Here is a 25,306-nt window from a genome sequence, read left to right on the forward strand (position 1 = left end):
CCCATGTGTAGTACTTTACATTTGTCAATGTTAAACTTCATTTGCCACCTCTCAGCCCATCTGCTCAACCTTTCCAAATCCTGTTGCAGCAGCATAGTGTCAGTAGTGTTCTTGACAACCCTGCCTACCTTTGTATCATCTGCAAACTTTGACATTAAGCTTGATATACCCTCATCAATATCATTTATGAATACAGAAAACAATAATGGACCCAACACTGAGCCCTGAGGGACTCCACTAATAACATTAGTCCACGATGAGCAGTGTCCATTGATTACCACTCTCTGTCTTCTCCCCCTCAGCCACCCCTTTATCCACAGCAGCAATTTGCCTCCAATGCCACACTGCTCCAATTTGTGCAGCAGTCTTCCATGTGCAACAGTATCAAAAGCCTTTCTAAGATCCAAGTATATAATATCAAAGTTATTCCCTGCATCCAGTTCCTTTGTGACTGCATCATAGTATCCAATCAAATTGGTCAGGCAAGACTTCCCCTTAACAAAACCATGCTGTGTTCGAGCTATAACTGAAGTCTTGTCTAGATGATCCTGCAGTGCTTCTTTAACCAGTGCCTCCATTAATTTTCCGGGAACAGAAGTTAAACTCACAGGTCGATAATTACTTGTGTCAGCCTTTGATCCGCCCTTGTGAATTGGGGTCACATTTGCACATCTCCAGTCCATGGGTACCTCCCCTGAGTCCAAGGAAGCTCTCATAATTATGGCTAAGGGTTTGCTTACTTCCTTTGCTGCCTCCTTTAATATAACTGGATAGATCCCATCCACCCCAGGTGCCTTTCTTGTGTTTATCTTCAACAATTTCTCCTCCACTTTACTCTCAGTTATTACAAGATTCTCTAGCTTACTGCTAGAGTTGAATACACCTTTGGCTTTCCCCTCGCTAAATAACTCCTCATGTGTGAATGCCGATGCAAAATATTCATTTAGTTTGTTAGCTACCTGAGCAGGATCATCAACAATTGAACCATAGATATCAAGTGGACCAATCTGATTCATTCCCTTCCTTCTAGAGTTTACATAAGTAAAGAACTCTTTGCTGTTTTTCTTTGCATCCCTTGCCAAAGATTTCTCGTAATCTGCCTTCGCTTTCCTAACCTCCTTTGTAACTTGGTTACAGATCAACTTGTATCTATCATAGGCTTCTGTGTCATGTGTTAATTTGTATGTATCCCATGCATGCTTCTTCTCTGCCATATGCCTCATCAGTTCATCTGACATCCATTTAGGCCTAAACCTTGAACAATATTTCTTAGTTGGTATGTAAAGCCTAGTAGCTTCCAAGATAAGTTCTTTGAATGCTTCCCATTTTGCATTTGCTGTTGGTAACATCATCAGTTGGTCCCACTGTATAGAATTTAAATACTGTCTCAGTCCATCGTAGTCGCCTTTATGAAAGCAATAACCCTTCTCTTTACCCCTAATGGTAGTTACCTCTTTGAGTAAATCCCACTTCAGCACACTGTGATCACTGCCACCTAGTGGTTCATTTATCTGCAGTTTCTTAATGCATGAAGAATCACTGCTGATAATCAAATCAAGAGTATTCCTCCCTCTAGTTGCCTCCTGAACATGCAGATGTAGAAAACAATCATCCAATAAATCCACAAAAGCTTTGCTAGTGTGTGAGTGACCAGCCCCCAAATTCCAGTCAATATCTGAGAAATTAAAATCTCCCATTATAAGACTCTCTAGCTTGCCTAATTTCCCTTGTGACTTGATTATGGACTAATTTATATCTACCATAGGCTGCTGTATCACCTAATATATTTATCTGCATTCCATGCACTTTTCTTCTCTACCACACATCTCAGTAGTTCATCTGACATCCATTTAGGCCTTGAACAGTATTTTTTCGTTGGTGTGAAAAGCCTAGTAGCTTCTTTGATTACTTCCCATTTAGAATTTGCTGTTGGTAACGTCATCAGTTGGTCCCACTGCATAGAATTTAAAATCTGTCGGAGACCTCTATAGTCACCATACTTAAGCAAAAGACTTTCCCTTTGTCGTTGACAATAGTTATTTCATGTTGATACACTGTGATCGCTGCCATCCACTGTGTCCAGCAATTCAGTACACAATGGTGAGACAATTTGGTGGACATTTCGGTGTGTATGACAATAGGTGGCTGTAATAATTAAGTGTTTACAGTTTTCAATGAATTGTTTTGGGGATTTCAGTGTATGGAAAAGCAAAAATGCAAACTTGCAACATTCTGTGCTGTAAATGGTGAATTTAGTGAACATGATAATTAAGCGCAAGAACTTGTCAGGTGGCCTCCACAAAATTTGAAATTACGTGTTTGTTTTTTAGTTTTAGGTTACTTTTTTTTCCCACTGAGTAATCATGTAGTCTTACCCTAGTTATTTTTGAAAGAGTACTGTTTTCACAAAACCTAATATTTGCTGAGATGACTGTACTCTGCAGGAAACATGTCATGGGATGCATACATCAATGAATATGGGAAGTACAATGTGTACAGGAGAGGTGGAGGAGTTATTCTCTAAGTTAAGAATATTATATCTGAGGCAGTGCATCCAGTTGACTTGGGTGACGAGTGCAATGTTGAGTCAGTTTGGTGTGATAGGAAAACAAAATTGAGAGTAGGAAGGTGTTACGGGTCTAATGACTGTGATGAGTATACCAAACAGCTATACAGGGAAATAGAGGAAGCTAGCAAATCAGAATGTCTCATAATGGGGGATGTTAACTTTCCAGACGTTGACTGGAATTTGTTGGTTGGTCACCCACACACTAGCAAGAGTTTTGTAGATTTCTTGGACGACTGTTTTCTACAGCAGCATGTTAGAGAGGCAACAAGAAGAAGTAATACTATTGATCTGGTTATCAGCAGTGATTCTTCATGCATTAAGAATCTGCAGTTAAAAGATCCACTAGGTGGCAGCAATCACGTGTGCTAATGTGTAATAACCACGTACTGTCAAGAGTAAGTTTCTGGCAAAGAAAAACAGCAAACTATGTTTATATTAACAGTAGAAGGGGTTGAGTCACATTGGGCCACGATGTCTGTGAGTTAACTTTTGATGACGTACTCAGGTTTCAGACAAATTAAATAGTTATTTTGCATCTACATTTACACAGGAGGAATTCTTTAGGGAAGAAGATGCCAGAAGTTTATCAAAATCCAATGTGAGTTAAATGGCTTGAGTGAGCTGATTGTTAGTGGTATTCTTCTACTTACTGAGACTACACACATAAGGGAGCATAAATTCAAGTTGGGGAAGGATGGTTGCAGGATAGAAGTGTAGAAGTTTGCCTTGGTTGTTGGAACAGGCTTCCATTTGTTGTGGAAGTGGATGGATTAAATTCTTTTTTTTTTTGGCTGATGCTATATAAGCTTCCTTTCTTGCATCATTTGCAATTACTACTACTACTATGTAATATCAAATTTTTTATACTGTAAATCACACCAAATTTGAAAAAGTATGTAAATGGAAGTGAATAAAAATATTTAATATATAAAAAGTGTTTGTACACACAAGCAGAAATATATGCACATGTTTAAAATTTCAAAACCTTAATGGTCTTAAATGGGAAAATGAAAGCATCTAATAGATTCTTTATATTTTGTCTAAAATATTGTTTTTTTTTTTTTTTTTAATTGTTAGAATTAATTTTTATTTTTTTTAAATAAAAGGCGCAAAAAACTTTTGATACTGTTACACATAAACGACTGCTGTACTAATTGGAGCAGTTTGGCATTAATATCATCAAAAACTTGGCATTTTTAAAATAATTTTATTTAAATTAAAAAAAGTTGCATACAACAAGTATTGTAATCCATTAAGAAAAGGTGAGATATTGGTATTCTCTAAGCAGCAAGCATAAAATTAAAAAGAAAGTTGGTTCACTGTCAGGTGGCATGCCACCATTTTTGCTAATTTTTGGGTGCTATCACCACCTAGGTTAGCACATTTTCTCTCCGACTTATTGCACCAAATAAAAAAAAAAAACATGGGCGATTGAGCAATCGCAGGTGGGCTTTCTTCTCACTCTGATTGAATTAGTCAGCATCTTTCAGAGGTTGCTTCGACAATAATATCAAAATTTTTTACAAATTTTAAGAAAATGGTTCTTATTTAGGCAGTTTTTCATCCAGGTGAATTACAAATCCTTTTATACACATACACTGAGTGATCACTGTATTATGACCACCCGTATGAAAACTGACTGACCCATTGACCACGTGAGGTACAAGAGTGCGGGGTAAGGTCTGTGCTACATAGGTAGCATAGACCTTATCTATGCTACGTAGGCGGTATAGATAAGGTGTCAGTGGTTCAATAGGTAGTAAAATTCTGAGCTTGATGGGTAAAAGGAAGGATTTATCGGACTTTGATAAAGGACAGATTGTGGGTGCTCGATGAGCTGGTGCCTCAATTTCACAAACGGCTGAACTGGTGGGGTGTTCGAGAGCTGTCATAGTTAAAGTGTACCAGGACTGGCATCAAATTGGTCAAACAACAACCGACGGCATACATGCATCTGCTGGTATAGCCCATACATGCATCGCACGCTCATATGTATGGGCTATATCAGCAGACGAGCCCTACAGCATCCTCTCCTAACCAAGGTTCATCGGTGTAAAAGACTTGCCTGGTGCAAAGAGCATGCAAGTTGGACATCAGAATACTGGAAGAAGGTGTGCTAGTCAGATGAGTCACGTTATTTACTCCACACCATGGATGGTCGTGTACGGATTTGGTATCAACAACATGAGGCTCTTGATCCATCATGCATGGTATCAAAAGTGCAGGCCAGTGGAGGCGGTTGTATGGCATGGGGCATGTTTCACTGGCAGGAACTTGGACCCCTGGTGCATGTGGAACGGCTTAACAGTGGTCTCCGCTATTGTCAGCTGCTTTTTGACTGTGTACACCCTGCTATGTTACACTTCTTCCCGAACGGTGATGGTGTCTTCCAAGATGACAATGTGCCGAGCCATCAGGCACTTGTTGTGCAGGAATGGTTTGAGGAACACAGTTCTGACTTCCAGCATATCGATTGGCCTCCAAACTCCCCTGATATCAATCCCATAGAGCACTTGTGGGACATTATGGAAAGGCATATTGGATACACCAATCACCTCCATACCTGATCGCATTACACACAGCTTGGTTGGCTAGCTACCGAACGCTTTGACATCTTGTTGAATCAATGCCACATTGGATAGCTGCTGTACTGAGGGCAAAAGGAGGACCTACGAAGTATTAGGTAGGTGGTCATAATTCAGTGATCACTCAGTGTATGTGCTTCAACCAGCAGAGAGTGTGTGTGTGTGTGTGTGTGTTGGAAATTTTATTAATGTGGAAATGGAACTGACTGATAGTTTCATGTTTATAATTTTTTTTTTTTTTTTGTTTTGTGGGAAATAACAGGTGTTAAAAACATTTTTAAATTTTCACTTTAAAAATAAATAAATAAATTGTAAATAAATAAACTGTATTGCAATCCATTAGTAAAAAGTCTAGCATTGGTATACAAGTAGAATAAAAAAAAATTTTTTTTTTTCATTTTCAGAAATAAGGAATCTTTGGGAATCTGTCAGACCATATGCCATGATTGTAAGAATTGGTAGAAATACTATTAATAACTGCAATTTATCTGTCTTACACGTTCTGTTTAGCACTTATTAAAAAAAATATCATGCAGTTTTTCTCAGCAGAGATGTTTTTAGTGCTTAACAAGGTTTTCCATTGCAGTTTTTAGTCATAAATTTTGTCGCCTACCACTCATTTGGAGCGGTCTGAGCTTAATTACCACTGATGACCTGCAGAGATTTTAGTCCTCTTCAAGTGAGGCCATAGTTAGTCAAGCTCAGGTGAAGGAAATAGGAGTATGCAAATTAATCTGAACATACAGACACCTACGTATGTACAAGCAGATAGCTTGAATGCCATTAATATAATTTGAAGTACAGTAGAAACCATCTTATCCAACATATCGGGACTGATAATTGGTTAACTGAAAAGTACTGAATCGTAAAGCATGCATATGTACCTGAAGAACTATTTTTGCTCAAAACATTTACATTCATTTATATAAAACCAATTTCGTCTGTTTAGATGAGGAATCGTGATGTTTTACAGTAGTTTTATTTATACATATATAGTAGAACTTTGATTGATTGTCCATTGGGGTACGGGACCAAGATCATGATGGATAATCAAATAGACATGTAAAAAATATGTACATTAAAAACATTATACATACAATAGACCAGGTAATCTAAATTGTTTATTTTATTACATAATACATAACCTAATGAAATTTAATTAAACTTTAATTATTATTTACATACATACCTATTTTTAATATTTTGACTTACGTTGGTCTAGTAATGCCATAAAAAATTTAAAAGAAAACAATATTACATAATTAAATTTCTTTTGTTTCATTACCCCTTGAGCCCTTTGGGAGGCAATGTTACGAATTTTATGCAAAAGTTAACACTTGCATAGCATCTGCTTCTTCTTTTACCTTAAACCACTCAATGCACTTTGACAACATAGTTTCAGTTTCACAGTGGCTAATTATGTTTGTTGTTCCATCAGCACCAGATTTTTCTTCTTCAGTTTCAGAATCATCCGAAATTGCATCATTCTTTGCAGAATTTCATTGTCTAAAATTTCGCATCAGAATGGATATGGACACTTTGTCCATATCCAGCCACTCATTTACTTCCTCCATCGAAATATTTTTAAAACCAGGAACATTCGAACATAACTGCAAAATTTCAGTTTCTTTTGGAATGGTTTCTGTATCACTTGAATATGTGGCCACAACTTATTCCAGCTTCTTTGTATTGTTTGAACTGGAACATCATTCCATGCATCAGCGACATTGAAAATTGCATCTTTTATAGTGTAGCTTTTCCAAAACTCTATCACATCTAATTTATTTTCTGCTGAAACAAGTTTTTGAATGAACATTTTGCGATAATCACGTTTCATACTCTCAATCACACCTTGGTCCATCGGTTGAATGAGAGATGTCGTGTTTGCTGGCAGAAAGTGGCATGATATTTTGCCATCATCGCTTTTTAAATCACACGTGTATGGGATGAGTAGGTACATTGTCCGTCAGTAGCATTGCATATTGTGGTAAACCTTTTGATGCCAAATGTGATCTTACACATGGTACAAATATTTTAGGAAACTAATCATGAAATATCTTGGCTCATCGACGTGTTGTTTTGTGAGAAAATATTTAACTGGCAAAGCATTTAAATTAATATTTTTAAATGACCTAGGCTTTTTTGGTTTTCCTATTTATGACCAAAGGCAATTTATGACTACTGCTGGTATTAGCATATACCATTATAGTGATGCGATATGTGTCTTTTCGTTCCAATTAAGGCCAGTGTCACTGCAGTTGTATATTTGGTCTTTAACCAAACTTCGATCAGCTATTTCCTTCTGTAGTTTTTCACGATAAACAGAAATTGCAGCTCTATCTGCACTTAGCTTCTCACCCTGGATTGACAATGTAGAATATCATGGCAAAACTTAAATTTGTCCAACCATCTGATGCTATCCTTGAATGATCTCCGCCTAGTTTTTTATTGATTTCAATGGCTTTTTCAGTTATTATAGGGATTCGACAATGGAATTCCTTGGCTACAATGGCACCTCCATAGTCAGGTGGGCAGGAGCAGCAATGCATAGCACACACTTCTTGATTAGACTAGGGTTTGAGCCCGTGACCACCAAATACGGAGGATGTGGAAAAGTCAGGGAATGACCACCGCATATCCCCGGAGCAATATGTCCTTAGTTGCTAATGCTCCTAAAAGGAAAAAAAAAACCAAACCCAAAACCAACCTTGGCTACATTTTTGAACAAACCATTGAAAGATTGCAGTATCCAATTGTTCATTTTTAGCAAGCTTCATTGTTTTACAACAATGAAGACTTAACATTACTGTCAGTAGTGTCAATTTTTGACATGTTTTCAATTTTGCTTGCATCACACTTTATATCATTTACTGTTGTTCTTCCTGTTTCATAAACTGATGCTATACTTGTAGCACTTTCATCTTTTTTTAGATGATTATTTCAATTTTTTGTGATAATTCTAACACTACTTGCTTAAGTTTCTCTCTCATTTCAATAGGTTTAATAAATAAAAATTATTGAAATATGAAACAAGAGGTTAAAGTACAACCATATACAGTGAGTTGTAAACAAAGACTGAGTAACACATGGTGCCAACATCACAATGCATGATGGCTTAGTGGGGTTAAGTGATGGACAATCAAAGTTCTACTGCATATATTTTTTTTATAAATACATCATTGACTATTGAATCTTGTTCATTATAATGTATTTGTTCATTATAATGTAAAGCTGTAGCTAGGGCATGTCTGGTGGATGCATATAAATTTTTAGCCCTGCATTTGATTCCATCATAGAGTAATTTCTGTATCATCCATAATTTAATTTTCCAACTGTTCAGTGATGATTTGTTGGAAAACATTGAATCTGATGTGGCCTTCTTACTGTAAATCTTTGGAACCTTCAACTACCTTCAGTTTTCCTGAAATCAGCAATGAACTGTGTTCTTCATTATCTTCTTGTAGTTCAGGACTTCTGTTAGCATCATTACTTTGGGTAAAATTTTCTACAATATTTAGTAAATTTTGAACTTGGAAGTTCATTACATGCTAGTGGTGTATTATTAGCATTGCAGTGGCTAAATGATGCACAGAAGTAGGCTTTTTCTGCATCTGCCAACCCCTCAACGTGGGCACCTGTACGTGGTGAGGGGACCTCCCAGTGATGCTGCTGGGTTTCCAGATTAGCATCACTGGGATCTAACGCCCATACCTTGGTTCCAGGGTTACATCTTTGGAATCCGGCGTGTGCAGCCGTGCGCCGCGACCCGTGGAAGCGGAAAGGGGGATCCTGGTGGTTGAGGGGCCCAGCCTTAATACACCGCTTTGGCCCCTGCTTCGACAAGACGGGCGGTCCCGGACCGGCTCGACTGGGATCAATCGGCGGGTGGTTCTATACTGCTAGGGTCAACTGCGTTCCAATAAGTCTCCCTCCCTTTGGTCCTGGGACGGGATAAAGACTTATTGGTAACGTGGGTATGGTGTTCTAAGCGAACTCGGCGTCCCATTCGTGTACGCAGTACCTGCTAGTTCACGGGTGGGCGCCCCCTCGTAGGGCTCCGTGGTGGGTGAGGTACTTAGGCATCAGACATTTTTTCTTTACTCTCATGAGTAATTTAAATCCTTCTTCTGGGGCCCCAACAAGGCCCCTACCTAATCGATCGTTAGATGAGAGTGAAAGTAATTCAGCTAAAAGAGCCAGAACTGAGGAGAAAACAACATCTGTGACACCTCTTTTCCTCATTCTCCATTCCACCGGAGAGCAGTCACTTGGGAAAATGTCACCCTTCTTCATCCAGAAAGGATTAGAAGGGATGGCAGGTTCACCCAAATCCGTAAAACGGCTGCGTTCTGGAGATATTCTAATAGAAGCATCAAATGTAAATCAAGCTGAAAAGTTTTTGAAAGCCACATCTATAGGGGGAATACCCATCATCACAACCCCTCACAAAACTTTGAACTCTTCAAGAGGTGTGATATCAGAGTGGGATCTTCTTCACGTTTCTGAAGAAGAGATCTGCTCTGAATTAAAAGAACAAGGAGTAACAGCTGTCAAGCGAATATCCATGCGTAAGGATGGGAATCTTGTCCCTACCCGAGTTCTCATCCTAACATTCAACACCCCAAGGCCTCCAAGTTCCATCAAGGCAGGGTACTTAAACTGCCCAGTGAGGATTTACGTTCCAAACCCACTGAGGTGTTTTAAATGTCAAAAGTACGGCCACTCACAAACAGCTTGTCGTGGTAACCCTGCCTGTGCTCGATGTGGTGCTAAAGATCACGAGAGCAAGGAATGTATAGCTCCTAAGCCTAACTGTATTAACTGCCAAGGAGAGCACCCTGCATACTCTCGAGCATGCCAGCGGTGGAAGGACGAAAAGGAGATACAAAAGTTAAAAACGGAGCTAAACATCTCCTACCCAGAGGCCAGAAAACGCATACAACCAATAAATAGCGGAAAGCCTTCATATGCTCAGAAGGTTTCTGCGAAGTGCACTATCGGTACACAAACAGATATGACTATACCACCAAGAGAGTCATTCACGCCGATTGCACGCTATTTATTGAGTTCACAAAAGCCCACCACAAAAACACAATCAGCTGCTACTCCAATATCCGTACCTCCTAGTGCTCCACCACTAACAAAACCAAGTGGTAAAAAAGAGCAACCAAAATTAACAGAATCAATGGATGTAGTGGACAAGGAGGTACCGGACGATTCAGTCTTGCAACTCTTCGTGGAGGAAGAAATGGACACCGGACAGCGTCCATTCTTCCCCAAAAAAGATAAAGCCAAGACTGATAAAAGTAAGCCCTCAGCACCTCGGAAGCCGCCTGATGGACCCACCAAGCCAAAATAATGGCTAAATTCCTACAATGGAATTGTCGTGGATTCCGGCGAAATACAGATGACATCAAGGCCCTCCTGCAAAAGCATGAGCCAGTTTGCTTTTGCTTGCAGGAGACATATCTAAAGGCAAATGATGATCCCACCATGCATAACATCACAATCTTTCGTAAGGATAGAATTGCGGATGGTCCTGCTCATGGAGGAGTGGCTATCCTTGTGAGTAATCAGACCCCAGTTCAGCCTTTGCTAATTACAACCAGCATAGAGGCTGTTGCAATTCGCCTTACAGTGGGATTTTTATTAACGGTCTGCTCTATTTATTTGCCACCTGGGACTGACATCTCCCAGGAAGACCTTGATGATCTTCTAACGCAGTTGCCACCCCCTTTCTTACTTCTTGGGGATTTTAATGGACATAACACCCTGTGGGGTAGTGCTAACATCAATGGAAGGGGACGGGTCATAGAGCGTATGCTCAATGACAATGCCCTTTCCCTTCTAAATACTGGAACAAACACCTTCTTCCATATGCCTACCCGTACTTTTTCTGCCATTGATCTCTCTATCTGCTCCCCTTCTCTACTCCCATCACTCACTTGGGAAGTGGAGGAGAATCCATACGGAAGTGATCACTTCCCTGTGATAACCTTGTTACACAGTGGGAGACCATGTCTTCCTTTTAGGTTACCACGGTGGAAGTTTGATCAGGCTGACTGGAATGCCTTCCAACATCAGGCAAATTTTGAACTCAGTACAGTCAGTCAGGAGCCTATCAATGACGCAGTAACGTACATCACAGAAATCATTGTCCAAGCAGCTGCGAATGCTGTTCCAAAAACATCTGCCCGGTTTCCACCATTTCCCAAACCTTGGTGGAATTCACAATGCACAGCAGCAAAAAAGGCTCAAAACAAAGCGTGGGGGATATTCCGTCGATATCCTACCACTTGTAATCTAATAGCCTTCAAGCGTGCACGAGCCAAAGCACACTACATTCGCCGTCAGAGTCAAAAGGAATCATGGATCCGTTTTACATCATCTATTAACCAGGCTACCAATTCTAAGGTAGTCTGGGATAAAATCCGGAAAATGAAGGGAAAATATACATCCCACCCTTCTTCAATCCTAGATTATAATGGATGCGCTATTGCAGATCCAACTGCAATAGCCAATGCTCTTGGGGAAACATTCTCTAACATCTCCGCAACATCTTCGTATTCCCCAGAGTTCCTGGTCCTGAAACATAAAATCGAAAAGCAGGCACTTAATTTCAAGTCCAAGGGCCTCTATCCCTACAACGGGGCATTCACTATGCAGGAACTGAAGAGAGCCCTCACTCTTTCTAATGCAAGTGCTGTTGGACCAGATGGCATCCATTATGAAATGATTAAACGGCTTTCACCAAAATCTATGGATTATCTGCTCCTTCTTTATAACAGAATCTTTATTGAAGGGCAGTTTCCGGACTCCTGGCGGAAGGCAATCGTCCTTTCTTTTCCTAAGCCAGGAAAGGATCCAAAAGTCACCACCAATTATCGTCCTATAGCTCTGACTAGCTGTCTGTGCAAAATCCTGGAGAGAATGGTTAATTCTCGTCTAATATGGTACTTAGAAACAAATGACCTTCTCTCCAACATCCAGTGCGGCTTCCGAAGGAACCGGTCCACTTTGGACCATCTTATTAGATTGGAAACATCCATCCGGGATGCTTTCCTAAAACGCGAACACTTGGTGTCGGTGTTCTTTGACATGGAGAAAGCGTATGACACAACTTGGAGATTTGGCATCATAAAAGATCTGCATAGCCTTGGTCTTAGGGGACGACTCCCCATTTTTATTGAAAACTTTTTAGCCGATCGATCTTTCCAAGTTCGTGTGGGATCCTCACTCTCTCGTTCCTTTAGCCAAGAGGAGGGAGTACCACAGGGATCAGTTTTAAGTGTCACGCTTTTCGCCATCAAATTCCATCACAGAACAACTTCCTCCAACCGTAAACGGTGCCCTCTATGTTGATGACTTTAGCATATTTTGTCAGTCATGCAACATGAGGGTTATTGAAAGACAACTGCAGAAAGCCATTGATCGCCTCAACTCCTGGGCACTTGAAAATGGTTTCAGGTTCTCGCCGGAGAAGACCGTTTGCGTACACTTTTGTCGTAAGCGTAATCTTCATCCTGAACCTGAATTAAGGCTCGGACAAAATGCTATTCCAGTTGCGGCGGATACAAAATTTCTGGGACTCGTATTTGATAAAAAGTTGACCTTTCTTGATCACATTCGTCAACTCCGCACCAAGTGCACAAGAGGGCTAAATATCCTCCGCTCTCTCTCCTCTACATCTTGGGGAGCAGACCGATGTACCCTCCTTCGGCTTTACCGTGCACTTGTGCGATCCAGACTAGATTACGGGTCCCTGGTATACAATTCGGCCAGAGACAGTGTACTTCGTTGGCTGGATCCTGTCCATCATCTGGCACTCCGTACCGCTATTGGAGCATATCGAACATCTCCAGTCCAGAGCTTATACGTCGAAGCAAACGAACCGCCGTTATCGCTTCGTCGTAAGCAGTTGTCTCTAAACTACGCTCTAAAACTGAAATCCCTGCCAGACCACCCTACGTGGCTATCCGTTTTTGAGCCACGATGGGAAAATTTGTATAACACACGTAAGACTGCCAACCGACCTTTTGGTATTCGTGTCCAAGAGCTGCTCAAAGAATTTAATATCAAGGTAGACAAGGTTGCCCAAACACCGAAGCAACCCCTTCCACCCTGGCATGCTCATTTCCCGGCATGTGACTTGTCACTTAGAAATTGGGGAAAGTCGGACACTCCATCGTCTGTCTACCTGCAGCTTTATTCAGCACACCGAGCTGAATATTCTGACTTCGCGCCAGTTTACACAGACGGCTCGAAGTCGGAATCATATGTGGGATCTGCTGCTGTCTTTACAGACAGCATTACATCAGAGCAGATTCCCTCTGAATGCAGCATATTTACTGCAGAGCTGCTCGCTATAGAGTTAGCCTTGGATCACATTAGTAAATGCGAATACCAACGGTTCATTTTGTATACCGACGCTCTCAGCGTGTTACAGGCTTTAATATCTGTGAGATATAATTCTCATCCAGTTCTGTCTAGCATTCAGCAGAAGATTCACTTCCTCCGAGAACGTGAATATGATATCCGCTTCTGCTGGATTCCCAGCCACATTGGGATTAAGGGAAATGATTTGGCTGACAATGCAGCCAAATCAGCAGTTCCCAATAATAATCGCTGCCTGTCAGTCCCTTATACAGACTGCAGGCGAATAATACACGAAAAGATACACTCCCAATGGCAGGATTCGTGGAATAGACAGACTGCGAATAAATTATATCTTATAAAGCCTTTAATTGAACCGTGGCAGTCTAGTCTGCGCAGGAATCGTAAAGAGGAAGTTGTTCTCGCCCGGACCCGCATAGGACATAGTCATTTGACTCATTCGTTTTTGCTGAGGGCTGATGACCCTCCTATGTGTGAGTCCTGTGGCACAATTTTATCAATTAGACACATTTTAGTTGACTGTCCAGATTTTAGCAATATCCGTTTTACCGCTTTTAACCATCTGACTGAGCCGTATACACTCAGTCAGATTTTATCTGACAATGACAATGTGTCTGCTATTTTTAGCTTTTTGAAAGCAATAAACGTTTTTAATCGTATTTAAAATTCATGTTATTATTATTTCGTTTATTGATTTATCATTGTAATTAGATCTGGACACGGTGGCCTAATTAATTAGGTCACTGAGATGTTAAATTTTTATATATTACCTGGTCTTGGCGCATTATAGCCTTAGATGCTAATGCGCCAATAAAACCAAACCAAACCAAACCAAACCAAACCAAGCATCTGCCAAAAAAATCTATTAGTCATATCTTTCCCAACAACAAAAACTGTATCCAATTCTGCTTTGAAATGTTCTAAACTATCGACCTCAATCATTGTTGCAGGTAGTTTACTCCAATGATCAAGACACATTCCCAAAGTAAACTTCATGAAATCTGGCCTTCAGTTACTTTCCAAAATTTTGTATTTTTGCCCCATGGTTCTCTTGCTAATGGGGGAAAAAAAAAATATATATATATATATATATATATATCTATCTGCGGTTCCCCTAAGATATCTAGTTGCCAACTTTTTAGAGCACACACATTTTCTAAGCAATTATTCATAGAAATATCAATCTGCATCATCATCAGCCATTTTCAATCCATTGCAGGATGAAGGCCTCTCCAGCAACTTTCCAGTTCCTTCTGTTTTGTGAAATGGCCATCCATTTACTACCCACAAACTCATGAATTTCATCTATCCATCTCTGTCATTGTCTTCCAGGTTTTCTTCTAGCTCCTCTTGGGTACCATTCTGTTATTTTCTTAGTTCATCTGTCATGTCTTTGAGTTATGTGTCCTGCCCAAGACCATTTTAGTTCTTTAGTTTTGATAAGAATATCCTTTACTTGAGTTTGCTGTCTAATCCATGTGTTTCTCTTCTTATCTAACAGGCTGATTCCCAATATAATTTGTTCCATTCTTCGCTGTGTAGTTCTCAGCTTCTCTTCCATTCTTTTGGTGAGTGCCCAAGTTTCACTTCCATAAGTCATGGTGGGGAGTATACATTGATTCATTTTTTTACGTTTCAGACAAACTGGGATATTGCTCTTCAGTATGTGACTATATTTCCAGAATGCTATCCATCCAAAATTTATTCTTCTCTTGACTTCCAGCCATTTATCAATATTACAGCTAATAACTTGTCCCAGATAAGTATGACTCCACCTTTTCAATTACTGCTCCTTCAATCATTGTCCCTTTCTGTGACATGCTTGTTCATCATTACTTTTGTTTTAGCCATATTCACCTTTAGTCCAAAATCCTTACTAACTATGCATAACTGATTAAGATTTTCCTATAATTCTTTGGGACCGTGGCTTATGACCACAATGTCATCTGCAAATCGTAAATGGCTTAGGTACTCTCTGTTCACATTGACTCCTTTCTGCAACCAGTCTAATCTTCTGAAAGCTTCCTCAAGGGCAGCAGTAAACAGCTTCAGAGATATTGTGTCTCCTTGTCAAACTCCTTTCTCGATTTTAAATTTCCTATTGTCTTTGTCTAGTCTAATAAAGGAGGCAGCGTTCTCAAATATTTTCTTCAAAATCATAATATATGGGGTATCTATGCCTTGTCTTTCCAGTGACCAAAACATTGCCTTAAGCTGTATGGCAGGGTTGGCCAACGAGTTGATTGCGGATTTAATTTCAGTCGATCACTGTGAATTTTAAATATACAGTCATCACTCAATTTGTGCACCTTGTGCAATGAAATTTTTGAGATGGTAGATTGCATCACTAATTAAGTTGGCCACTCCTGCTGTATGGAGTCAAATGCCTTTTCATAATCCATAAATGCCAGGCATAATGTTGTTTTATATTCATTTGCTTTCTCCATTAGCTGTGATATTACGTGAAGGTGGGATCCATAGTTCAGAATCCTGTAATAAAGCCAGCTTGCTCTTTCGGTTGATTCTCATCAAGTATTCTTTCTAATCTGTTAGTAACGACCCTTGTGAACAACTTGTAGATGTGGGATAACAAGCTAATTGGTCTATAATTTCCAATTTCTGATTTATCTCCTTTCTTATGCAGCCAGATTATGATTGCATTATTCCACTGCTTAGGCATCATATTTTCTAATGCACTTTGTGAAGAGCCTTGCCAGTTTTTGTGTTATGTCTCTTCCTTCCAATTTTAACAACTGTACAGTAACTTCATCTTCCCCCTTGGCTTTCTGATTCTTCATTTTCTTTAATGCATGTTCTATCTCATCAGGAAAAATATCGGGTATGTCGTATGTGTTGCTAATTTGCGATCCATCTTCCCCACTGCTGGCATCATTCCCTCGCTCCTTGTATAATTCTCTATAGTAGTATTCTGCTATTTGAATTATGCCTTCTCTGCTATTTATAAGTACACCATCAGTATTCTTCAGTATAAATCACATGGCTGCTGATTTAAGTCCTTTGCTTTCCCTTAACACTTGTTCTACTTTTCTTGTGTTAAATCTTGTCCTCTCTGAGTCTCTAATGGCTTTGCATAACTCAGTGTTCTCAATTTTTTCCTTGTCAGTGTTTTATGTTGTTCTTCATTTGTTGCCTTCGGTTCATCATAACAAGTGTTTCTTGACTAATTTTTTCTTTTTCCCTATAGGTATCTTGGGCTTTATCACTTTCAGAAAGTTGTAATATTTCTTGTCGATATCTTTGTCCTGAGCAGTCTGCAGAAGCTCAAACTTGTTCTTAAGTTCCAGTAAATACTGCTCTTTCTCCTCTTCTGTTATCTCAAAGACCTTCATATTATTTACTCGAGTCAGTTTTTTCCTTTCCTACATCTATATCAAGTGTACATCTTACCATTCTGTGATCACTTCCAACATTTACATTATTCAAGACAGTAACATCATTCACAATATATCTTCTGTTAGTGAGGATGAAGTCGATTTCATTAGTTGTTAATCCATTTGGACTCTTCCATGTCCACTTTCTGTTCACCCTTTTCTTGAAAAAAGTGTTCATTGTTGACAATCCTTGAGATTCTGCAAATTCCACAAGTCTTTCACCAATTCTAAAATTTCCTATAGTTCCCCTTTCTGCGCCGTTTTGTCTTTTTCCAAACTTAGCATTGAAGTCCCCCATAATAATAATGTAGTGGGTTTTTCTGCTCATCTAGAAGACTCAATTTCAGTGTACATTTCTTCAACCTCTTCATCATCGTGGCTTGATGCTGGTGCATAAATCATTATAACCTTTAGCTTGCACCTCTTAGAAATCTTGAGTATTATTCTTGACACCCTTGGTGATTTACTTTTGAATTCCAAAATGTTGTTTTTTAAATCTTTATGGATAAAACCCAACTCCACTTTCACTCCTTTCACTGTTTCCATTGGTGTACAGCAGACTTTCATTTGATAAACTTATAAGTGATTCATTTCTTATTCTTGTTTCAGTCAAAACGATGATATTCCAATTCACATTTTCTAATTCCTTTTCCAGCTCTAATATCCTGTCTTCAACAACAAGAGATCTTACGTTGTAACAGGCCAAGTTCAGTTTCCGTGCATGGCAGCCTGGTCGTACCCAGAGATTCTTAGCACCCTCTGCTTCCACTCTGATCCTCTAGCTGCCATAAGAGGTGGAGTGAAAGCCGCTGGGGACTGAGGGCCATTTGTTTCGTTGTACTGTCATATGCTGGAGGGTTTGGTCTTTTCCTCTTCACGCTGACCAGGCATCTTGAAGAGAACTACTCTACACGTTCGTTGCCACCTAAGTGACGTAACAGGGCTTACCATCGAGGTGTGCATGAGTGGATTTTAGGGAGGCAGACCAACCGGAGATTTAGAAAATAGAATATCTTTCTATTACTAAATCTGTAATAGAAAGATATTGGATCCATCAGTGTTTTAGACTGAGTGTCTGATAACACACAGAATACCTGTTCCCCTCTAAGCCCTATCAATCTGCACCAATCTAGTTTCCCTTCTCTGAAAATTTTCTAGTTCTGTCTTTCTTCAAGAGTAGGCTCCAGCCATGAACACAGTATTCTAAATGCAGTCTCACCATCTTATACAAAGGATGATGACATCCTTTTTCCTACTTACAAAGGTCTTGTATATCACCACGTTTTATATACTCCCTACCTGTAGCCTTTGTTTTTGACATTTTGTCATGAAATTTAACTTCACTAGTATTAAAGTTTTGTTAGCAGTTTAATTTCTGTAATACTTGGTTAATTTAAATTTTTGTAAAAGTATTTGGAAAGCTACAGCTTAATATTCAGATAGCCTTTGTTATTGATATTTTGGCAGGAACTTTCTCAGCCAACAATTTTGTTCAGTAGCTTAAATTTAACTTCTCTAGCTGTTAAAGTTTTGTCACCAGTTTAATTTCTGTAATATATTGTAATCTTTCTAAAGTTCAAATTTTACCGAAATAATGACTGCTACAAGATCTACTTACGATACAATGTCCAAGGATATCATGATCAGCTGGGAATGCCTACGCAAATGACAAAGTCATGACTTTGTTATTTGCATAGCCTGTGACAGCTCAACCGACAATTCTTTACTTTGTACCCGACGTAAGGGGTGTACTGATTTCAAATTAGAACTTGATGCATTACAAGAATTCAAGTCATTGAAGAAATGAGTACTTGCCTCAGAAACAAATGTAACTGGGGGCTCGTCTGGGACTCATATTTTGTCATCTGTCAAGTGATGCACCTCCAATTCAGGTTCCAGAAAAGAATAGTCAAGTGCAAGCTGTTCTGGTTTTATCAAGAGACTCAATTGTCAGGGAAACGGGTAGCATTTTTTCTAATAAAGATAGGTGGACCAGAACCAGCAAGTTTGCTGGGAGCAACAATTGATGATATTACCAACAGATTGTCAGATTTTAAGGGGGGGGGGTAAAGAAAGCATTATTATTCATGTAGGGACTAATGATATTAAATGAACATGACCTGACCATTGGTTGGATGAATATAGGACCATGCTGAAAAAATTCCACGAGTTAAGTCAGAATGTTTGTCTGCAATTCCACCCAGACATGATAGGAGGGATTAATTCAAGATTTGGGGGAATCTGCAATTCTCTGGGGGCAATTTTTATTAGCGTGGCCCACAGGTAGAAGAAATTATCAGTTTTGGAGAGATGGTCTTTATTTGAACAAAGCTGGTGGTGCAAGGATTTTTGCCAGTATCATTGAGGGTATTTTAAAGGTTCAGAGAAACTGATAGTTAGTGGGGAATAGTAATATTGATCTGCATTTATCTGATGATATGGGCCAAAGTAATGCTTGCGCTTACCTCAAAAATGGCAGCTATGTTTTAATTAAGGCAAAATGCCACTTGGTTGACCTGATTGAGGTTTATAAGGAATAGCTACCCCAAAATAAATTATACACTTGGTGGGGTTGAATTAAAAACAGTACAGGAAGAAAGGGATCTGGGAGTTACAATACGGGCAGATCTGAAGTTTTCTGAGCAGTATAAACAGGCAGCCAGGAAGGCACATGGTGTCCTATCGATGATTTATTGATTATTATCTTGTAGAGATAGGGAGATCATAATCTTGCTGTATAAGGCAATTGTAAGACACCATTTGGAATACAGGCAGTCCTCGTATAGCACAATAGTTGTGTTCCTAGAAACCCTCATGCAATATAAACAGACCTATGGAGAAAATAGGGTTAGGTGCTGACCACCCAAGATTGAACACATTTGTAACCAAAACATTACCAAACACAAATAATCATAATAAAATATGTATCTTATCATGAATATTATGTAATAAAATATTGCTAATGCTTTTGCTTCTATCATAAGCAAACTTGTTCTGTCCAACAGATGACAGCCGTTCCATCTCTTCCAATTCTTTGTGTGTTGATCTAATGGATTTTAATTACAGTTTGAGTTGTTCCTGCTACGAAAGTTTTTATTTTCTCTGTGTTGCCTCATTTAGGCCTGTAGCATGTGCAATATCACATGGTCTTTAATTTTGCTCAAAGCGTTTCACAATTTCATATTTTTTTCTCTATCGACAGGCAGACTGGCCATAAGCCTTACTGGGGAAAACCCGGTGGGCCAGAGGCCAGTGTGGTTTTGGCCATAAACACTAGTATGAGGCCACTACAAATTTTCCTGGGTAAGAATTTTTGACCCAGTCCACCTCTGTCTATCGATATTGCTTTCCTTTTCTCTATGAATCTGTAGTGTCTTCACCAGGATGCTTCCTTTTCACACCTTTTAAGTATTTTACTCGTTTTTAGGGAATAAAGCACAATTACAAAATGAGGAGACACGCTTGATACACATAAACAAAGCTGCACGCGTGTAGCAACTGAATAAACAACACCGTAAAGGCAGAGACACACTTAACACCTCACTAGCTCACATTTTACTAAAGCACATTTCTGGGGATTACTGCCATAAGACAATTTCCAGTTGCATTCCTGTTAGTGGAATCTGTTATAAACGGGTAGTAAACTTGATCTAATTGCATTTGCAATAATACTGATAGCTGGAATTGTGTGGGTTTTTACATTATTATGGTGAAATGTTTCCCCTTCACTGATATAAAAAAATACATTTTCAGACTCTTCTCTTCCTTCCTATCGTTTTGCATTCAGTTGGGGGGACTCTGCATTCAACTGCTATTTCTTATAAGCACAAAGGCAAATCATGCATAAGAGAATTCGATTTGTGTTATATACAATATCGTTCCCCTATTTATAAATCATGTATGATCGAATTTGTGCAGTGTAAACACGTTATACAAGGACTGACTGTACACTGTACACCCTCATGTGAAAAACGACAGAGTTTCTTGAAAAGGTCCAAAGATGAGATCAACAAAAGGGTCGATTATGTGGGCTACAGAGCTTGGCAACCAAGCTCCTCAGAGTTGACCTGATTGAGGTTTATAAAAGGCTTGGAGAGAGGCTGGTAAAATGAAGGTGGCATTTTCACTGTTATAAAGAATTCCATAACTAGGGGCTATAAATTCAAATTACAGGAGTTGAGGTTTAAATTAGATTGTAGGAAGTTTTCTTTTAGTCAGTGAATTATAGATTTCTGGAACAAATTGCCCTCATATGTAATTGAAAAAGGCTGATAGTTTGAATAAATTCAAGGTCGACTGGATAGTTACCTGCATGAAGCATATAATTTGTATTTTCTTATCTATTTGGTGTTTTTTTTTTTTTTTTTTACCCAGTGCAGCTAAAGCCTGTAGTGTCCTTGCACTATATATGACAAATGCTATTACTATTGTGACTTCTATTTCTGTTCTCCAGGTGCAAAATCTTACATTTCAATCAGATTTAATATCAGATATTCACTTTCAGTGACACTTTTCACAAAATGTTCATGAAAAACATTTTGTTTTGTTTTATCAAGATCTGATTCACTCTTTTTGTATTCACATGAAAAGAACTCTTTCTCTCCAGTTTTAGCTCATCTATTTTATGACAAAATTGATAGTGTCCAAAGAATTTGATTCAATCTCTTCATATTTAGGTCCATTTGTTTCTGTCGTGGAGTGTATGATTTCTCCATTGTCCATAATTTCATTTCCCACAAATCAACAATTTGTTGGTAATTGTTTTGTCTTGCTGTAAATCTTTGCAACCTTCAACATGTCTGAAATCAGTTAATAAATTATCTTGTAGCATTGCCAACTCAGGCAAAAGTGTTCTACAAACTATAATAAATTTTGAACTTTGTAATTTCATTTCATGCTAGTGTCGATGCCTCTTAACAAATTCTGAGACCTATATTTGTATCTTCTAATTTTTTCCAAAATTAAATTCAAAAACTTTTGTCTCTTTAGACATTCTAGAGCTCCTTTATCCATGGGTTGGATCAAAGATGATACACTTGGTAGTAGAAACATGACCTTTATGTCCCCTTCTTTAAGTTACTCACAATTGGGATGTAAGGCAGTATTATCCAGAAAGAGAATAGCCATTTCGGGCAAGTTTATTTTCTTCAAGTGTTATTTACAGAAGTTACAAATTCATAGAAACCATTCTTTGAATAATGTCCATCCATTGTCAATATTGTGAGTGAAAATATAAATTGTTCATCTTTAGCAGATTATGGTCCATTTCCCTCAATATGAATCATTGAGTAGACTTCCATCCTGCAGTGGATTGAATGAGCAGCAGATAATCATCACCCCGATAGTTTTCAATTTATGAACACCATGATAGTTTTTTCTAATGTCCAAGCTCTCTGTCACTTGGTATAATCCTTTCTGTATCATCTTTTGATGGAAGATCAAAAGATGATACAGATATTTTCTTTAACATTAGACCCACTGATTGGAGTTCTGTATTGACATTCTTACATAACCACAGTTCGAATAAATTGTCTACTATCTCTGATTTTGGTTTATAATTTTGTTAAAGAGACCTTAACAACCCTGGGGAACAAACTGACTGAAGAATTTGTCTAGATTTTTTATTTCTTTCTCCCTTCTTTTAAAGTTGTCTTACACACCCAATTCAACATCAGTTTTTGGAGCCTCATCTTTGAGTCTTTTCAGAGCTTCCAACTTTGTTTTCATAGAAACAACTTTTTATTTCTCACCCATATTTCATTAAATTACATATAATTTTATTGGTGCAAACACACAAATAGCCTCTTGGGAGGCATGCAACTCAACTGGCAAGTGTGGTGTACTACACAGGCTGTGAGCATCGGGTAGTACGGTTTAAAGATGAAAGTGCGGAAGCATCTGTTAACTGGGCTTCTACTTTACTGTAACAGAACAAAATATGCCTTCTGGTGGCAGCACTTTCAGTTTTTTCCCTACTCCTTTACTAGTTGAATCAAAATACACAATATTTAGGATGTATTTAGTAATAACTACTCTAAATATTGTTATTAAGGCACTTATCTCATTAATATATGCCCCACACACACAATGCAATGAAATGAAATCATGATTGGCAGACATTGTAGATTGTAACTGCCACTTGTGATGTCTTACTCGTTTGCAAGCTTTCCCATAAACTTTTTTCCTGATAATCATGATAGGTATGCCAAAACCTCCTACCCATGCTGCTCAAAGAATGTGTTTTCTTTTAGGAGGAAGTCCACAAACATGTTTTGTGTATTTTGAATTTTTTGGTAGGTTGTTGCCAGTGTCGTCGATCTGGCAAAGGTTATAGAGTTTGGCTGCATCCACCTGCTATGCTTTATTTGTACCTTATTTTTTGGTTAGCTTTCATATTTTACTTTACTTGAAATTCAAGTAAATTTGCATTAACAGCTTTCACTGTGCGAATGCAGGTGGTTGAGAGTGAGCACTTTAAGATCATATAGTTTGCTTTTGCGCTGTTTAAATGACACTTTGCAGAGTATGTTGCTGGCTGTTATAGTGTAAGGTGATGGACACTGAGGAAATGATGCTTTCTATACCTGTTTGCATTTTACTTTTCAGACGGTTTTACTATGTGAATGCATTTTATGTGAATACATAGGTATCTTTAATTTATTTTTACTTTTCCTAATTTAATGTAATTTTAATAACTTGTTTTTAAAATAATGTATCATATTATAAATATACCCTTTGCAGGTGATGCTCTTTCTACTGTTAATCAAAGTAGACCTGACTTACTGCCTGATGAAGCAAGTTGCAGCAGCCAACTCCAGTGTTCATCAGCTATTACAAATGCTGAAATGGAAGAGCTGACTTCAGCTCTCTCAAATTTGCGCACTTTAGCAATATCAGTAGGAAAAGAGCAACATTCTCAGATGGAAAAACTTGATCAACTGATTGTGACTGTGGACAAAACTGATGTGAGGATGAAGACAGATATTAAAAAGATAAAAGAACATACATGAAATAAGTTAACATGTTTCTAGCTTAATTTCTACTCTTTGCTGCCTCTAGTCAATAATGCATCTTATGTACAGCTGTTCTCATGACCAGTTCTTTTTGGCTGTTTACTTATTACATAAATATATATATTATAATTGTTCTGTAAAACAGTCCTTAAAAAAAAAAAAAAAAAAAAAAAAAAATACAAAACAGAAGCTTCACTTGTTGAATTCAAGGGTATTTGAGTTCTCATTATTGTGTTGAAACTACTGAAAATAATTATCAATAACTAAGTGAACATGCATTAAATTATGGATTTTTTGACCAAGGAAAAATTGAGTCAAATTTTCATTATTCATAATTATTATGAGTAATCAAAAATTGATTATTTCCAAAACAACAGTTACATGGACAGCTATCCACAACTATCAGGTCAAAATCAACTTTCCTGCTGCACAATTCTAACAGTACATGTGAAAACAACTCAATGTAATTGAGTTGTTTTCACATGTACTGTTAGAATTGTGCAGCAGGAAAGTTGATTTTGTAGATCAGCCCAATACTTCCAGCATCAGGCAAGTCACAGTTGTCAGTGATCATGAATTAGCTGGAGTTATCCACCCGCAGATTAACAAAGGTGTTGAACATTTTCAATGAAGGCATTGAAATAATTAGATAAACACTTATCTACATATTTTTTTTTTTGTCTTGAGGGCATACTGTTTCCTCCAGTGACAGGATTGGGCTTGTGCTCATTTTATAAACAAATGCCTATGAGATGAGCTAAAATTGCTTTCATTTTTAATTGAATAAAAGAGGCAAAGCTATTATTCATTAAAATCATATGCATAAGTTTTTAATGAATTAACCTCTCTGTTATTTAATTAAAAACAATATTAGTAATTTTAGGTTGAATCATAAAATAATATCATAATTTCTAAAGTAAGCCTAAGTCTGTTGCTGTTAGTGGGAAAAGAGGGAAAAAAATAATAAATAAATAAGAATGCAGGGATGTTTATTATTTAATTAGACTTGCATCATAACTGTTGGAATGCATGTCCAGCAAGAAACAGGACTGCCTGGCATTGTATTTCAAGACGAGAATCTCTGCTGTTAAATGTTCAACCTTTTTTTCTCACTCCTCAGCCACTTAAACGACACTATGTGAAAAAGGCCTTGGTTCAAGTCTCATCTGAACAGGAGTAACTGTTATGGGCCATATCTGAGTGAGAGTTGCATGCCTCTGCCACAAAACTAGTGTTCTTCAACCAGAAAAATATGTAAATTGACAATTATTGTAAAATATCGTTGTAGATACACCATAGATAACTCATAAAAGAAAAAACAATTGTAAAGGCATAGATTTAAATGTATCTCAT

The 25,306-nt window shown here is 38.3% G+C and overlaps 1 protein-coding gene across 1 annotated transcript in view; it reads left to right on the top strand.

Annotated features, from left to right (window-relative positions):
• Positions 1-24,049, top strand: part of LOC150079380 (synaptosomal-associated protein 47-like) — a 65,893-nt gene extending 41,844 nt beyond the window's left edge. The window contains exon 4 of the mRNA XM_090382702.1: positions 23,682-24,049. Coding sequence (XP_090238828.1) covers positions 23,682-23,950 — 269 coding nt within the window. The 3' untranslated portion in view covers positions 23,951-24,049. The remainder of the gene's footprint in view (positions 1-23,681) is intronic.
• Positions 24,050-25,306: the final 1,257 nt, after the last annotated feature.

This window comes from Mastigoproctus giganteus, chromosome 10, assembly GCF_048544385.1.
Source record: "Mastigoproctus giganteus isolate SK-2022 chromosome 10, ASM4854438v1, whole genome shotgun sequence".
Taxonomy (NCBI): domain Eukaryota; kingdom Metazoa; phylum Arthropoda; class Arachnida; order Uropygi; family Thelyphonidae; genus Mastigoproctus; species Mastigoproctus giganteus.